Below are 18,091 nucleotides of genomic sequence, written 5' to 3'. Positions count from 1 at the left end.
AATATTTCAAATAATCGACATTGATGTTTTGATACATCATTTTTATACTCCGAATCGATCTATCACTCTGGGGCTGGTCAATTTAAAGTAAAAATGGGCTGCAATTATTTGCACCTTGGCTAATGATGACCTTATAACTGTCCTCAATTAATTACACCTGATCCCTGCTTTCTTCAGCAATGGGGGGAGGGGAGGCAGTTCTTGGGGAACAGCGCCCAAGACTGTGTCATCCTCCCTCCCCCTATCTAATCTATTTTTGCCATGGGGGTAGGTATCAGGTTCCTGACTCAGGAAGGGGTCTTTGTCTAGTTGACCACAGATACCACAAGCTGAGGTCCCCTCACCTGAAGTAGCCGCCTACTGGGTCTGTGTTAGGGATAGGGTGCTCACTTTTACTTTGCAAAAGTCAAAATTAAACCTTAGAAAACACAAACGCAGCTTTACCTCCGGCCTCCTGTCCTTCTCAGCGCTTCAAGAGCTAGATGGTAGAGATTTGCTCAAAGGGAAGACTGGAGATTTCTCTAAAGGGGGTTGGGGGGGGGAGAATAAGAATGAATGGGAATTTTAAGAATTGGGGTACAACGCTAGTGCCAATCTAAATTACCCAGTTTGAGTTGAATCTCTCCGTTCACCTCATCTTCTCTGACCTCCCTACTCACCACTGTATGTTTACAGGTTACTGCAAAAAGAAAAAAAAAAAATCCACAAATAAGAAAGAGGTGGCTGGTGAGGACTGAGCCCCAGTGCCTGCTTCCCCCGCAGCCCCCTGTGGGGTGTCCAGGGAGCATTCCTGCGCCTAGTTCTGTTTGCCACCCCTCTGCAAATCTGGTGTTGGGTGGGGAGGCGAGGAGTACAGGGGATAAAGCTGGTTAACAGGCGGGGGCTGCCGGGCCAGGCCCAGGACTCAAGCTCCAGCAGTCCTTTGTAAGCTGAGGACCAGGCCGTGGGGGACCGCTCGCAGCCCCACTCGGACTCGCTCTGGAAGGCCAGGCGCCGCGCCGTGCTGTTCCCACCCCTGTGGAGCCCCGACCCTTCCTCAAACTCGCACTGAGGCTCGGCCTCGTGACCTAAAACTTAGCTGGGATCTCAGCGTCTGATTTCCTTCCCGCAAACTTTGCAAATGCAGTGAGGGTGAAGGCCCTCCAACACACCGCCAGCCGCGACGCCGCGGCTCACACAACACGGTAAGCAACCTGAAGGTGCGGAAGGCGAGGGCTCTGTGCGACCCACGCTCGGCAAGGGTGGCGGCCCAGGAAGAGCCCCGTCGCCGGGGTTATCAGCGCTGGCCGGGTCGTCCCAAGCCGTCTGCCCTGGGAATGGCAGTAGGAACCAGGAAAGGGGCTGGAGGAGCAGCGAAGAGGGGGGAATCGGATCGAGACCGCTGAAGAGATAAGAGAGAGAGGAAGAAAGAGGAAGGAAGAGAGCGCGGGAAGAGGCAGACGCTGCGAGAGCGAGCGCGCCTCGCGTTTGGAGCCCCGCCAGATAGCGCTAGAGGGCTATTTATTGAAATCCTTTCCTTCTGCGAGACGGTGAAGCAGCTAAAACTGAGAGAAATAAGAAATAAGACAGGGCAAAAGGAAAGAAAGTACAATGATTCCACTCCAGCCTATTAACAAAAAATTATAGGATGCTTGCTTGTGGTTAAATTTGGGGAGGAAAAGAGATGATAGAAAATCTATGTTGGAAAAGGCCCAACAAGCAAACAAAAAGTCCCCTTCCCTCTGTTGATCCCGGCTAGCAGGAGCGTGAACAAAGTTAACAGGTAAGGAAGTGAGTGTAATTCTCCCTGGGACAACTCTCAGAGCTGCTGGTTTACACTGCTGGGGAGGTCAAGAACAGTTCACAAGGATGAGCTGGGGTTTATGGAGAAGAGAGGTTTTAAAAGTAATAGATGGCTGCGAGGGGTGGGGAGGGAGAGACAAACACGTTATTGGAAACGCCAAATAAAATATATATCAAAAATTCCAACTGTCAGCCTGCAGGTCGGGAGCAGAAGACAGCCCTCTCCGCCTTTGTCCCAGCCGTGCTGGGCTCCAGGCTGATTCTGCACAGCCGCAACCAAACTCTCGGAAAAACAACTGAGAAATACATACACCCTGCTCAGCTAGAGAAAAGAGTTAGGCGATGGAAATCCACCGACTGTCTCATTTAGTCCCCAAAGGAAAGTGATGCAGATGGAGAGAAGACCCAGTGACAGAGGTGGAGTCCAGAGAGAGAATAACATATTTTTGACCTCTTACTTGCTCAGTTCAGTAATGCAACAAATAAAACTTCTTTCAAATGATATATTGCTTTTAGGTATTGATTGGGTTTTATCCCCCGAAACCCTGGCATCTTGTACCTGAAGGAATCACTTTAAAAATCAAAGTAGTAATCCACATGTTTCTTCCAAACCAGTAAAGAGTCTCCCCCTACACTTAATCTTACACAGAGAAAATCTGTTTAACACAAAATATTCCAAATCAAAACATTAAAGTTACAAACAAGATTAAGCTTGGATTTATTTGCTCCTCTAGCAAGGCGGCGATTGTTCTAACTGTTGTAAGACAAAAAGGACTTAACCCAGCGACTTTAATTCACTTTGGACCTCACAGTTCTGAGGAACCTGGGGTTATCTGTGCTGATAGTCTACAACTTTCTAAACCAAAAATAAAAACAAAAAATTACCAACCACATAAGCTCCTTCAGGAGCGTGCGCAAATTCACCTAAAAGAGTCTGGGTTCATAAATGCTCATTTCCAATTAAACACTCTTCATAAAGCCAATGCCCTGTAAATTAAAGAACTGTAGTGAATTCCTCTTTTTAAATCTTAAATGTTACCTATAATAGCATTCCACGTTGGGTCAAAAAAGGAAAAAATAAATAAAAAGAAGTTTTTAGAAGTCTTAGGGATGCCTCAGTAAGAAAGAGGTGATTAAAAACAGACTCTTAAATTTGAGAGGCCCGATTCTCCCTCCCATTCACCCCCACTCACTCGGCCCCCTCCCTTTCACCTCCTTTTTAATGCACTGCACCCACCCCCCACTCCAGAGCTAAGTAGCTGATTTGGGATTCTGAAGAAATAGGCTTCACCATCCATATTTGTTCTGGGGCACTTGTAAAATGCAATTTGTAGAGGGTCTTTAGCCTTCTGATTGTCTTTGAATTGTTTTTACTGAAACAGATCTTTTGCAGTTAATGAGTCCCCACGCAGCTGGACAGCTCCTCTCGGACACTGAGAACTCTAACCCCAAAATGACCCCAATTTGACACCGCAAGATGAAATTTTACCGCCTGTTAAAACCATTTCCAGCCTGGGCAGAAGAAGCTGACTGTTGACGGAGGTGTGTGCCCGGTCCAAAGACCCCTGTGCTGGTCTCCTGGGCCTGCCCCACCTACTTTCCCTTTACCCCAAACATAAGAGCAGAGAAGCCTGGATGAGAGTGGCTGGATGAGAGTGCCGAGCTGAGAACAACAACAAAGTCCCATCAGGCTGGAACTCAGAAAGCACGGGCATCCCATTGCTGGGGAACAGCTTCTACTGGGCTGGAAAACGGGGACAGAGGGAGGAAACCAGGAAATTCTTAAATGTTAGAGGAGCCTTTCTTGGCTGTATTAATAAACGCCAGCAAGTGGCTGATTAAAGTAATAGTTCTTTGAATTCATCAGACTGACCAAGAACCAATACTCTGGGTCAACTCCAACTTGATCAAGAGTGTCCTGGGAACTGCTATTTAAAACTATGAGTTTCGTAACTGACATGCGACTGGGTAAGTGAATGCTTTTCAGTAGCAAGAAATTTGGTGTCTCCCTGTGGAAATTTGGGGAATTTTAAAATGACACAGATTTCATCCAATAGGGCTGCACGTTTTAACACACTTGCACTTATCAGCTAAAAGTCTTTGGAATTAAAGATTTTTTTTTCTCCTTTAACAGTATCTTGACAATGTCCTCTCTCTCCCTCCTACACCTAACCAGATTGCTGCCCCTGTTTGCTTTAATGTGATCAACAAAATGTAAAAGGAGTTACAAAATACTTGAGAATGCAAGAGAAGAAAAGGGAAGGAAGGCGGTCAGGTTTTAAAAAAAAAAAAATGCCTTTTGCATAGTCCAAAGGATGAAATGCAGGGAGTTTACACACTTCTTCTTTAGCAAAATTCAAGCTTATCACCGGAAAAACAACTCAGGATTAGCTTAACAGTTGCATGAAAACATAAAAATCCTCACTCTGATTTTTTTTTTTTTTTTTACTCAGTTGCACTGCCACGGAAGAAACTTTTCACAAAGAAAAATGTTAGTTGAGTTTCTCTAGATAACGGCTATGGGGATCTCACTCACTGCATCACTGTGAAAACAGAAGCGGGGACCACAGGGATAGAAAGGCGGCAACATCGCACGTTTACGCTGCGAGGCAAAGGTGCCGCGCGACGCTGGTCTTCACAAAAGCAGCTTTTTATCAAGGAAGTCGGGCTTCTTTTACAAAGGAAAGTAACTGACGCTTATTTCGCAGGGCAGCTCAGACCACCACAATCCTACTGGCGACAGTAAATGCCTACTATCCAAGTTTAAAAACTGTAAGAGTAAAAACCGAAACCCGAAGCATAACCCTCGGCCAGCGGCGCTGCACCGGGAAACCTGGAACCTCCCAACCTCGACACATCTGCAAAGTCCAAACTGCTCCGCTGCGAGCCCGCATTGGCTCTTTTCTTTCCCCCGTCCCGGCTCGACTGAATTCCCTTCACTACCACTTCAAATGCAATTCTGGAGACCAACTTTTTCTTTCCGTTTGCGTTTTCTGTTCTGTTTTACTCACCTTGGCTTACACGTCGACGAGCAACCCAGCATCAAATAAGCACACTTTTAATCTTGGAGCTCTTCTAGGAAGGAAAAAAAAAAAAAAAAAAAAAAAAAAAAAGGAGGTGGAGGGAGAAGGACCCTCCCCCCCCAACCCTCAGGTTTCCTACTTGAAGCCGGACAGACACTAGGGCTGCAAGCCTGGGCTACCGTGTCCCCCCTGCAGCTCCGCGAGCCCGCCGTCCCCGCACGGGCCACCCTGGCGAAAAGCTGGCGGGGCGCAGCTCCTCTCCCCGGCGTCGCGCTATCCGCGCCTCTGCCAGGCTCTCCGCACTTTCTTTCTTTATATGTGGAGGCCGATTTCCCGCAGACATCATTGTTATGATGGCTCATTTAATCAAACTGTTTAATTGCTCTGGTAATCACTATCATCATCACAGGTGCTCCATCATTCATCATTTTTGGAGGGCTTTTATTGACCTCCGGAGCTCATTCCCCAGCCCTAGGAAAACGAGGCCAAATTTCTCCGACTCCGCTTGGAGTCTCTGCAGGCTGCGATCTTACCCTAGTTTGTGTTGCCCGAAAGCAGAGAAGCTGGAAAGGGGGCCAAAAAAAAAAAAAGCACTCCTACCTCCCTCCCCTCTCCTCCGCGCGCGCACACACACACGCGCGCGCGCACACACACGCTCACGCACACTCGGTACTTTATTGCCCGGACCCACCGCCGCCCACCCCATCCCCCGCTCGCAGGAAAGTCGGGTCAAAGCCGCCGCCGCCGCCGCCGCCGCGCGCGGGACACGCTACTATTTTCCAGGACCGGTTCAAAGTTAGGGAGGGAGGACCCGGCGCTCTGATGGCCCGGGACCGTGAACAAGGGCGACTGCGACAAGTTGGGGGGCACTGGGGAGGCGGCGTGCGCGCGGGGCGGCCGTCGCCCCGCCCCCAGCCCCGGACTCCGCGTGATTGACACTCGGCGGCCGGCGAGCCGGGCGCGCTGAGGTGAAGGCCGGCGCACCTCCGGCGCGGGGATTGGACGGGACACCGGCCAGAGCTACTTTCCACACAGACCGTGTGAGGTAGTTACCTTCCTTCCCCACCTCGCCTCCTTTTCCTTTTTGGAAAAGTTCTTTCGGGGCCAGCCCTCCTCCGGTGTCATTAATGCAACCCTGAGCGGGCGGTACCGCGGCCCGGCCGCCGCGCCTCGGGCGACCACAACAAAGATCTGCCGGGGGCGCCAGCCGCTCCTCCTCGCCAGGCGGCCCCTTCTCCCCGTCCTCCCGGCCCCTGGGAGCTCGGCCCCGGAGGCGCACGGCGGCCGCGCGCTCCTCCGCACTCCCGCCCCGGTAGCCTCGGCCACCGCCGGTGCCCTAGCGGCTCCCACCCGCTTCCCTGCCTCCCGGCTCCGCCGCGGCCCCCAGAAACTCTCCGGCGTGGCCCCTCGTCCGATCTCGGAGGGAGTGTGCTCTGGGTTAGGCTGCGGTCTTCTGGTCCTGGGGAAAAAAAAAAAAAAAAAAGAAAGAAAAAAAAAAAAAAAAAAAGGAACATTGACAACGAGGGTCCTGGATCTGCCCGGGGAAGAAACTGCCACTTTAAAAGCCCTGGAGCCGGGCGGTGAGCGCGGCTGGCGGAGCCCCGCCGGCCCGGGATGTGCAGCGCAGGCCGCCTCCGCGGGGCGCGGTGACCCCGCGGGCAGCGGACGGGGGGCCGCGGCGCGACAGGGGAACAAAAGCTTCGAGCGCGGGACCGCACGTCCCCGGCACGACCCAGTCAGGGCGGAGCCCGGAGCGATGGGAAAATGAACTAGAAGTAAGTTGTGGAGACGCAGCAGAGCGGCGAGGCGGCACCGTACTTTCCCTGCGGCTCTCGGCAGTTTCCGCCCTGCGCTCCGCGCTCCCTCGCTCCCTCGCCCCTGCGCGCGCGCGGACGCACTCCCGCGCGCACACCCGCCCCCCGCCCCCGCCCCCCGGCCCCCGGCCCCGCGGAGGAGCAGGCAGACGCTGATTTGCTCGGGTCCGCTCGGCCCCAGCCTCCCCTCCCCCCGCCCCCCCCCCCCGGCCCCCGCCTCCCCGCCCCCCAGCCGGGGCTGTCCGATCGCACTCGCTGCGTATCAGAGGCTCGGCGCGGCGCGCTCCGCCTCGCTCCCGCTCCCCACTCCCGGGATGTGTCTCCGCCGTACGACGGGCTATGGGCACCACGACTTCCGGGTTCCGTCATTTCGTTCTCCCGCCGCCGACCCGCGCCGCCAAACTGAGGCTCTTCTATAAGCCAGGCAGCAGCCAACCTGCCAACACCTACTGACACTCACTCATCTCCCAGAGAGAGAGAAAGAGAGCGAGCGAGCGAGCGCGAGCGATCGGGCGCGAGTGAGAGCGAGCGAGCGAGCAAGAGAGAGAGGGAGAGACAAAATACCTACCAGGAAAGGGGGGGAGGAAGTCCAGCTTTTGCAAACTATTCAATTTTTTTTCTTGATTTTTTTTTTCTCCCTGCTTTCTTTGAACAATACTTTAACGAGAGAGGATCCTAATACAGATACCGCAGGGGCAAAGCTTAAAGGAGGGGGGAGGGGGGAGGAAAAATTCAAGAAACAGAAACCCCTCGCGGAGTTTTACTGGAAGAAAAAAAACGGGTCTGAAAGATTTCTCCTCTTCATCATCATCAACCATCATTCATTCACTACCTTGACATTCCGGGCTTTGATTGACAGCTGGAGTGGCAAAAAGCCATGAAACACGACAGTTCGGTTACATGTGGGCTGCTGACGGGCCGCTCGTAACCTTCAGTTCGGGGGCTTGACAATTTTTTTTTCTTCTTTTTCTTCTTTTTCTTTTCTTTTCTTTTTTTTTTTTTTTCCAACTGAGGGGAAAAGAAGAGAAAGAGGGGGAAAGGAGGACCGAAGAGGAGGAGGAGGGGAGGGGGGAGGAGGAGGAGGTGGAGGTGGAGGAGGAAGATCAGGAGGAGGAGGAGGAGGAGGAAGAAGAGGAAAAGAGAGAAAAAGAAGAAATATCACAGAAAAAAAAAAAACTCTTCGTTGTCTTCCCTGAGCTTTTTTTTTTTCCCTAAAAATAACATATTGGAAAATTGGGAGAAGTCTCCTTGGTTTGGAAAAAAAAAAAGGAATCTTCAGCCTAGATCACTTTCTTATCCGGACTGGGATATTAAATATACGACACATCCAGGAGTTTATTGGAGCGCAGACTGATGGCGCAAAGGGTAGGTTTAAATCTCCAACACTTACCTAGATATAAATCCTCTCCTAAGAGGGGCCTGCCCCATGCCTCCTCTCCCTTCAACGCTGCTGCTGCTGCTGCTGCTGCTGCTGCTGCTGCTGCTCGCTGCTTGATGATGGCGGCCAGTATTTTAAAAAATAGCAGCAAAATTATCCACCGGCTTCTTTCCCCCCCGTGCCTCTGCGTGTGTGCGAGTGTGTGTGCGTGCGTGTGTGCGTGTCTGGGCGCGCGTGTTCCAGCGCTGTGCGAGCAGGCGGGCGGCGAGTGCGTGTGAGTGCTGTGTGTGTGCGTGTGCAATTGTTACACGCTTTCGCCTGGCTCCAGCTTTTACCCCAGCAGCGCGATTCCCCCCGGTTCTTCTGCTGCCGCCGCTGCCGCCGCTGCTCCCGCGGCTCGGGGCGGGCACGGGCTGCGTAGGAGCCGCCGCCGCCGCCGCCGCCGGGGCCGCCGCTGGGGCCGCGCTGCCGCAGCCGCTGCGCCGCCGCCTAGACTAGCCTGGGCTGCTTGTTTTGTCTCTGAAATTGACAAGGACGCAGGGAATCGGCTGCTAAATAATGTTTCTGGTAACTTTCACGTTATTCCCCCCCCCCCTCTCCGCTCCCTGCCCCCGGGGAGGCACCGGCCCTGGTCTTCCCTGGTCCTCGGCGTTCTCGTCCTGATTATTAGCGTTTTCCTTCTCTTTATTTTGTTTCATTTCGCCTTTTGATTTATTGGATCCTCTGGAGGAGGCGAAGGGGGGTTGGGGGTGGGATCCGGGGCTTCCTCCGCACACTAACTCCACTTCTCCCTGGCTGGCTCGCCGCGGCTCTGCTGCCTCCGGCGGGCGCGGGGCCTCCCGGCGCCCCCGCAGCCCGTGGCCTCTCCTCCTCTTCTCCCCGCTCTCCGCGCTGCTCCCGGTTCCTACTTTCTCGTTTTAAGATGGAAAAGCATTTCCCTCTCCGCACTTAACTTTCAGCTCCTTGTTTCGGCTGGTTTGGCTTCTGTGTGTTCAACTTGTGCCGGGTACTCTTCTGCCTTCTGACTTTGTTTTTATTTTTATTCTCCTCTCTCTCTCTCTCTCTCTCTCTCTCTCTCTCTCTCTCTCTCTCTCTCTCTCCCTCCCCCTCCTCCTCTGTCCCCTCGATCTTTCTCCCTCTCCCGCTCCCATCTGTATCCCCTTCCCACACCTCGGTTTCCTCGTTCCCCTGCTCTCACTGCCTTCGCCCCTTCCTCTGGCCGGGTCCTGACAGTACGATGAACTGCCCCATTACGGCGGGATGGACGGAGTAGGGGTCCCCGCTTCCATGTACGGAGACCCTCACGCGCCGCGGCCGATCCCCCCGGTTCACCACCTGAACCACGGGCCGCCGCTCCACGCCACGCAGCACTACGGCGCTCACGCCCCGCACCCCAATGTCATGCCGGCCAGTATGGGATCCGCTGTCAACGACGCCTTGAAGCGGGACAAGGACGCGATCTATGGGTAAACCGACCCCCCGGGCGGGCCCGGCTAGCCGTGTGCGAGAGCGAGAGTGTGTTGTCTCTGTGGGGGTTGGGGGTCGGGCGGCTAAGTGGGGAGTTATTTCTGCATGGGGGCGGGGGACACGCTTGTCTTAGGAAGGGACAGTGGACGGGCCTGCTCGTGTGCCCTGGGTGTCAGAGACCCTCCACTCCCCCGGCCCGGGCACGCCAGCCCTCACAATCCTAAGTGGCGGAGTCCTCTGAGGCGAGCCAGGGCCTTCTCCCCAAGGACAGGATTCTCGGCAGTAGGACGCAGAGCTGGTCGTTTCGGGCCCCCTAGCAGAGGCCTTGCCGAAGGGAAAAGTTTCCTGCGGATGAGGAGCAACTTTGTTTCTCTCTCTCTCTCTCTCTCTCTCTCTCTCTCTCTCTCTCTCTCGTTTCCTACCGAGGGTCTGGGAGCCACTAAATGCAGCTTGAGCTTGGATCAGGGCTGTTTCTGTCGGCCAGGAAGTCCTAATCACCCACTTCTTAATTCTCTGTAAATAAAGGGGGCAGACCTTGAAGTGCGTGCGGCCGCGTGGAAGCGTCTGCGGCTTACCCAGAGCCGCTGTTGGGGAGGAGTGAAGGAGAGGGCTGGAGATTATTTTGGATTCTTGGAGAACTCGGGGAGGGTGGGCTGCACGGTCCACATGTGTACCACACGGGCTCTTCCGGCGCGGGGTCGGTGCGGACGGCGGCGGGACGCCGAGGGGAGGGGACAGTGGGTCAAACCCCAAGTGAGCCCAGAGCCAGAGGCCTCCAGCATCCCCGAGTTGTAGCTCGGCCGCCCGGAAGAACACAAAGGCACCCGCGCACGCACACTTGCAAGTTTTAAAACACGGCTTATTTATTTTTGTCTGCTGCAGAAATGTGGTCTTTGGAAGGAAGCTCTTCGCTCTTCGGCGTTTAGCATTCCTATTATCACCCCCCCACACCCACCCACACATACACACGCAGACACCCGGCCTTTATACTAGAAGTAATGCAAACAAGTTTATGAGACCAGGGGGGTGGCGAGAGTAGGGAATGTCACTCTGGTGTGCACGTAGGTGCCGCCTGCGGCCTCGTCTGAAATGCCCCCCTGGAAACGCAGAATTAAAACAATTCTATCTTAATTCCAAAAGAGTGCTCCTTTCCTGAGAGAGGTCAGGTCTAGGTCGCAGGGGTTGGTTCCGCGGCCGCTGTGGGGTGGGCAGTGGGTTCCGGATCAAGCTCGGGATCCACATCGCCCAAGCTCCTGGGTTGCTCTCTCTCGAGGAGGGTGCCGGTGAGGCTGTTTGTCTTTGGCGGGCTCAAGGGGCTGGGGGGCTTCCCTGCCGAAGTCCGAGGGACTCGTGATCCGGGGAAGGCCCAGGCCGTTTTTCCTTGAGATTTCTGGCCCAGGCTCGGCTGTCTGAGGACGGGCGGTGCGGTGTGATGCGTGCTTGTTGTGTTAAGGAAGGAATCCGAACCCTCCAAACTTGCTGATTACAGTTCTTGCTCCTTCCCCTCTGCACCCCGTCTCCGTGCGTGTGTCTCTGCGTGGCGCTGCCCGTTAGGCACCCGTTGTTTCCTCTGTTAGCTCTGGTCTTTGAGAAGTGCGAGCTGGCGACCTGCACGCCCCGGGAACCCGGAGTGGCCGGCGGAGACGTCTGCTCCTCCGACTCCTTCAACGAGGACATCGCGGTCTTCGCCAAGCAGGTCCAGCCTTCTTGACCCAATCACCCTCCTGCAGCCCCGCGCTCCCCTTCCCTGGCCTCGGAGCTCCACTTGAAAGAGGAGGAAAAGGCAGGGACACCCGATCTGTTCCTTTGGCCCAGTCCGCCCTCTGCGCCTCCCATCCCTGAGCCTGCAGGCGTATTGGAAGCGGAGATAAATAGGGGTGTTTGTCCCCCCCCCCAGCCAGGAATACAGGGGCTCGACCCTCGAATTAAAGTTGACCTGCTCCTAATCTGGGGCTTGGCCTTTTTCCCCCGCCTGCAGCTACTTGAACAAGAATTGGGGAGAGGAGGCCCGTGAGGGGCCAGGGAGTGCCCTGGAGGCCAGGAAGCCGGGCGCCTCTCAGAGCGGTCAGCGCGGGGCGCGGAGCCGAGGGAGGCGGAGAGCTGCAGCCCCTGGGACCGCTGGACGGGACGTACTCCAGGTCCTGAGCAGGGGGCCCCGAGTTCCCGGCCTCAGCTCGCTGGTTCCTGGGCTTCCTTTGGCGCGGACAGAGTCAGGAGGCCCCGATACTTTGACAGCTGGTCTCACTAATTTAAGGCTCCAGTTTGTTTCCTGAGCTCTACCAAAGCCCCTTCCCCTCTTCCCCACCACCGTCCCCGCTCCAGGTGGGTCGCGGATGGGGAATTTCTTCTTTTAAAGAGGGTGGTGATTCATGCTGGCTTCCCTTGCCTCTTACAGGTTCGCGCCGAAAAGCCACTTTTCTCCTCAAATCCAGAGCTGGACAATTTGGTAAGGCTCTCTGTTCCTCGCCTGTTCCCCAGCCTCGGCCCCCTCCCGTGCCCAGAGCGCCCACTCTGCCCGAGGGCTTGGCAGAGTTCTACCAGAGCCCTCCTTTGGAGCCCCAGGGCGATAGGGAGGAGGGCGAGGACAGCTTAGAGCCCTTAGCCAGGGAGGGATGGACGTGGGGGGAAGCGAAGCCCAGGAGGGCAGACGTGGGGCCCGAGACGCCGGGAGCGGGAGCTGGGGCTGACTCCCAGGTCTCGGCCCGGGGAGTAGGCTGGGAGAAGTGAGTTATTTCCTCTGTTTGCCGGGGCGGGCGGCGGAGTCCCGGGCAGCTAACCCGAAGGAAGTAACCGCGGGCGCACGGAGGGCGGGCTTGGGGTGAGGGGCTGGCTCGGGGTGAGGGGCGGGCCAGCGCAGGCCACTTTTAGGTGCGATTCTTTTGCTAATTTGCACGATTTCAATATTAAAAGTACTTAAATCCGCTTTCAAAGGCCTTGCCTCGCCATTCATCTGGAGTATTTCCTTCTTTAGTGAGGAAGGATTTCGCTGGGTACGCCGTTCTGAAAAGCTCTTGCCATCCAGAGAAGCCACTTTAAAAAAAAAAAAAAAATGGCCTGAGGTCGAGGGAGGGGACATGTGAAGAGGACTCAGGCAGAGAAAGAAGGCCTGGTCCCAGGAAAGCAGCCCTTACACATAAATAGCACAGTGAACATCAGGGGGAGAGATATTACTGCTAGGCAAAGGTTGAGTCAGTTTCCCGCCCCGTGGCCAATGAGGCAGAGCTGATCAGTAATCGCTTGGTTTTTCTGCCTATTTCTTGATGTGTGGCTTTTGCCTGACCACCTGCGGGTTTCTTCTCCCTAGCCCAGTGCCCTCACCACCCCCCACTCAGGGCCTGGAGTCGAAGAGCCCTAACTCCATACTCCTGAACTTTTCTTTCAGATGATACAAGCAATACAAGTACTAAGGTTTCATCTTTTGGAATTAGAAAAGGTAAGCAGGAAATAATGCTCCCATTCTGGTGTAGGCATTTCCCTGTCCAGGGTGAGTCGGGATATATCTGGCAAACCTCCAGTATGTGGCATTGAGCATCTAGAGAGGTAGAGCATGTTACCATGTCCTTCCTTCAGACCGCTCCTCTGTTCAAGGACTCAGAGGATGAGTGAACCCCCTGCCTTTTAAAGTACCTCCACCCCCCCCACATACACACACATACCCCCCCCCCCAAGGCATTCAGGATTATTTTGAAATGCAGCAAGCCGTTTGTGTTCCTGGACACTCAGCCTGCCTTGTGTCTCTATTAGCTCAGCTCACCCTCCGCCCTAAGTCTGCATTAGGTGCAGGCAGAGGGAATCACCCTTGCTGAGGTGTCTTCACACAGCTCTGCCAGCTCAGTCACTTCCCCCTGGAAGCTTAGAAAACTCCTGGCTTACTGAAACACAAACCTGAATGCTGTCCCCAGCTCCAGTGTTCTCATGGTATTATCAAATCAGATTTTCCTCCCTGGACTCCCAGTCTGAACCCAGTCATTTCCAGTCCTGCTTCTCTCTCTGTCTCTATTATAACTTGTTGCTCTCGGGAAGTCTCTGGAGAGTAATATCTGCAGCAACAATCGCTCTATTGTTTCCTTGCCTTCAACTATTACACCCCTTAATTAGAATTAGTTTGGAAGACATCACACAGTTGCTCTTTCCAAATGTAACCTTGCAACCTGATACTTTTCAATCTTTAAAATGAAACAAATAAACAACAATAACACATGACCCTCCTTATAGGTCCACGAACTGTGTGATAATTTTTGCCACCGGTACATTAGCTGTTTGAAGGGGAAAATGCCCATCGACCTCGTCATTGATGAAAGGGACGGCAGCTCCAAGTCAGACCACGAAGAACTTTCAGGCTCCTCCACAAATCTCGCTGACCATGTAAGTCCGCTAGCCTTTGGCATTCTAAGGCTGCTGGGCAAATGATTTTTTTTTTTTTTTAACAACTTGTTTCAATATCTGACTCGGTTTTCTTTTTAAATGAGTTGAATTATTTTGATGTCTTTTTCTCTCTTTCTCATTACCTCTGCCATACTCTTCATCTTCATTTTCTCTTTCTTGGACCTCCAAAACCAGGGAGCTGATAGAGTGATTTGTGCTCTTAATGTGTAAAGTTTTGGAGACTCAGGTGTTAGCAAATTCTCTGTTTTTATGGTGACCATTGTCTTTGCTGCTTTCTCATCTCTGAGTAATCAGTCAACAGGGGAAAACAGTCAGCTAGCCAGGACGTTGGCGGGGAGGGAGGACTTAAGGAAAGAGAATTAGGGAGTGGAGGCTGATTTCCCATTCTATCACAGAGAAGGCAATCCTGGCCATGATTAGTAATATTATACTGCATTGGAACTAAGAGTAGTGAACAAACATGTTAACAATTCTCAGTATTTCTGCTGTATAGAAACTTACTGTCAGAATATGGACTTATTGCCAAGTGCCTGAAGCATCTTCATAATAAAAGACAGTAACCTTGATGAACCAATTATTAACAATGTATTACAGAAAGCTGAAAAGAATTATGATTGAGAAACCATAGGTTAGTGGTTGAATTTTAACACTTTAACAGTTGGTGAATGAGGACAGAAAGCACAGTAAGGGATGACTGTGTATGTCAGGCCAGGAAAGGAGATTTCTTTCTATTCTCTATGTTTTTAATCCTATTTTGGAACCGATCTAGTGAGTCTGCTGCTTAAAAAAAAAAAAAAAGCATATGTAGTGAGACTGAAAATTTGAAAAAGAAGCAAAGAGAAGAAAGATTGCAGCTGGTAGGAAAGGCAAAAGTGACGAGGTTAAAGAGTGGGTGTGAACAGCAGTTTATTTATAGGAACTGGAATCTGGGGGTAGGGGACAGGGAGTCTATAGATTACGTTCAGTTGAACTCACAACCCAAGTGATAGAGGCTGTGGTCTAATAACTTCATGGCTGAAGTATTAATTTCATGCCTTGTATGATTTAAGCAAGCATCGAAGCAGTTTGGCCCTCCACACCCCTTTCTGGGCATTAAGAGGAATGAATTGAGATACCCCCAAAGTTTTCAGAATATGTTGTCCTAGATTTTAATCATTAACTTTTGTACTATATGGGAAGCTCGCCCGAGAACAAAAGTTAGAAAAAGAAAGAAAACTAAAACCTCAGTCCAGGATGTCCAATTCTGAGACAGAATGAAGCCTATGGTGTTTGCCCTTACCTGTTTCCATTCCAGTGGAGGAAACTGTAGGGAGCCCTTTTGCATGCTCAGTGTGTTAAATGAAATCAAAAGGGTGCAGCAACAGCAACTCTAGGAAGTTTATTTGCTGATCTGTGATTCTCCAGCATGTGGTTATGGTCCATGGGGCATGATACTCTCTCAGAAATATTTGCTTTTGTTGTTCTTATTTGTTGATTTTCATTGCTTTCTGTTTCCCAATTACATATGCATTCACATTATTGGGCTCTAGTTACATGGTTCATAGAATGAGAGGTTCACAGTTCCCTGCCGAAAACTTTTCTCATGATATTTCTAGGGATCCAGACCACTTGGTTTTCTAGATCAATTTCTTGTCAAGTGTTTTTCCAGGGGTTGTATAGAGCTAGAGTATGCTGATGTTTATGTAGAAAAGATAAACTAGGCTGTTTAGAGTATTATCTGCTAGACCATGCTAATGTATGGCATTATTTTAATATTTATATGTATACTCAAGGAAGAAGTTGTACCTAAGAGGAGAGTGCTTTGATAATCTAGCAATAGTCATCTTTGGATAAAAGAGTCAACTGTAACATTTGTTGCTCCCCTTTCAGGCCCCAAATCAAGTAAATATGACAACTGATTTATTTTGAGCCCATGAGGGCTTGCCACCTCATTGGGTGTCATAATTTAGAGCCTTTTATTTCCTGGAGATCTGAACTATAACATTTTTACTTTAGCCCCCTGCTATTTGTTTTGAAATGAAGCAATAATTTGTTCCACCAGCACACCGAGTGGGAAATGGAGAGCTTTGCCACAGACTCGTATTTTATGCAGGACCTGAGAGAAAATCTTGGAGAGGTTTCACCATCCTTGATACTTTTGTAGCATAGGTGTGTTGATTGTATTAATGTCCAGCCCTCCCCCTGCAAAGGGAATCCTCTTGTGCTTTGCAGCCTCTCTAATAAATTGCCCTCCCCCATTCTCCACAGCCACACACAAAAAAGTGAAAACAGAGGCACTCCCTGAAAAGTGGTATGAGTGGGGCATTTTCAGCATGTAAATGTGTCCAACTTGAATCTTCAGGTTTATTTTTTCATTTGCTTTGATATGCATATTTAATACATTGCCCCAGGCTGCATCTCATTTGGTGAACGCTAGTGCAGGGGTGATGATGAACCACTTCAGAAGGACCCAGACAGCGTGTTGTTTTCTCTGTTTTATCTGTTGGCCCACTATTCTGATCTACTGAGCTTCCTCGTGGTTTTATTTGCACATGAAATGCTGAGAGCATTTCAACTTATTGGCTATGAATAATGACAGCTAAAAAAGAAGTGTAGTTTAATTTGTTGTGTGCCAAGGTTTCTCTTGTGGAGGTGACAGTTTGTGACAGCTGTTTGACACCCCCAAAACACATACACCTCTGTCCTTATTAAGTGGTATCAAGCTACATTGTGTGTGTGTGTGTGTGTGTGTGTTTAGGGAAGGAGCAGGCAAGAGAGAAGAAGGGGGGCGTGGAGAGAGAGAAAGAGTGAAAAGAAAGAATAAGTACCTAATTCTGTGCAGCAGGAAGCAGATAGAGTATTCTCTCGGGGCAAAATATTAGGTCCCAATGTAGCATTTGATTTTCTTATTAAAGAATTTGAAAAGATAAATGAATAGAAGGAATGGATATAAATATCAAAAGCAAATATTATTGACAGGCTTTTAAGAATCAATTTTATATATTCATATTTAGTAAACCATGCTAATTTCACACTTCATAATGTTATATAAAAATCTGACATGACACAGCTGTATTAAGATACCATACCAGTCTTACTTTCCATTCCTTGTATTCAATGAGGATACTGAATCTGTTCGTTTTTTATTAACACTTACACATGATAGGCATAATGATAAGAGGAAATGTGGAATTAAATAGAAAATAAGATATGCAGTGTAAGCTACTATTTTTGTGTGATTGGTAAATTCATGATGAATGCTTATGTTTTTAATATACTGTATATTTATCTTCTACTTTTATAGTAACATAATAGTAGTTATAGGTGAGAATCAGTTATTTCAATATTCTTTGGAATTCTGTGGAGAAAAAAAAATATATGATAGCCAAAGGAAATAGAACTCTGTTTTCCAGCTGTAGTTCATGTTCAGTTTCCCAGACATTCAGATTTATCATGTTTAAAATAAACATGCCAGAAAAACAATTTTTTTTTGCTAAAAAAGTTTTAACTTGAAGATTGTTGTGAAATAATCATGCTTTTCCTAATCTGTAGTGTTTCTGAATAGATTATAGCTGTATTATCTATTTTACATAATTTGGGTCAAATCTTCAGTGCAGAGAAATGAAAATAAACACATGTGTCTAAATCAAGTTTGGACAAATGAAATATATTTGTTTGAAATATTCTCTGAACTAAGCTTTATTTGCTTGTGGTGCATACAGTTGGACAATTATATTGTTATTCCTAATTATTGGTCATAAAGAGCTACATTTTTTTCTTTGAAAAAAATTAAGAGGGAAGAAAATACAATTATATCTGTTAACAGTTAATGGCAGATGCCTAAAAATTGACTGGTTTTGATAACAGCTCTACTAAAAGAAAAATTATTTTAATTTTTAGGTTGAAAGTAGTAATTTACATGAAGATAGGTTTTCTTTTGCATTTCTGAGTACTGCAAATTTATTTATGTCTATACAGTTTTTCAAAATGGGTTAGATCAGAGGGGAAAATCTCCAGAATCTTATTCCTGACAGCACAGTCAAGTGCCTGTAGGTAAATCCCATTACTACCTGAGAAATTAGCAGGGAGTGATGGTGAGGAGCAGGATAGGTTTAAGTGGTTGTTTTATAGGAGATAAAGAGGGAAATAATGAGATTTGATAATAATATCAATAACATGAAGGATTCATTTTGTCCGACAGTTTCTTATGTTCCAGTGCATGATTAGACCTCAGGGTGTGTTAGCCAGGGCCTTGGGGACTC

The 18,091-nt window shown here is 50.1% G+C and overlaps 1 protein-coding gene across 9 annotated transcripts in view; it reads left to right on the top strand.

The window, feature by feature from the left end:
• Nucleotides 1–7,721: 7,721 nt before the first annotated feature.
• Nucleotides 7,722–18,091, top strand: part of MEIS2 (Meis homeobox 2) — a 234,088-nt gene continuing 223,718 nt past the window's right edge. For 3 of the 9 annotated variants that reach the window (XM_062205591.1, XM_062205588.1, XM_062205595.1), the window contains exons 1-6: nt 7,723–7,984; nt 9,231–9,463; nt 11,019–11,160; nt 11,860–11,910; nt 12,847–12,897; nt 13,680–13,829. In XM_062205591.1, the coding sequence (XP_062061575.1) occupies nt 7,973–7,984; nt 9,231–9,463; nt 11,019–11,160; nt 11,860–11,910; nt 12,847–12,897; nt 13,680–13,829 (639 nt within the window). In that variant the 5' untranslated portion in view covers nt 7,723–7,972. Of the gene's footprint in view, nt 7,985–8,498; nt 8,565–9,230; nt 9,464–11,018; nt 11,161–11,859; nt 11,911–12,846; nt 12,898–13,679; nt 13,830–18,091 lie in introns of those variants that run through there. The other 6 variants (XM_062205590.1, XM_062205596.1, XM_062205593.1 and 3 more) reach the window with 5 other exon arrangements.

Source organism: Lepus europaeus, chromosome 11, assembly GCF_033115175.1.
Source record: "Lepus europaeus isolate LE1 chromosome 11, mLepTim1.pri, whole genome shotgun sequence".
NCBI lineage: Eukaryota > Metazoa > Chordata > Mammalia > Lagomorpha > Leporidae > Lepus > Lepus europaeus.
The sequence above is the reverse complement of the archived record's forward strand: the minus strand, read 5'-3'. Positions and strand labels throughout refer to the sequence as shown.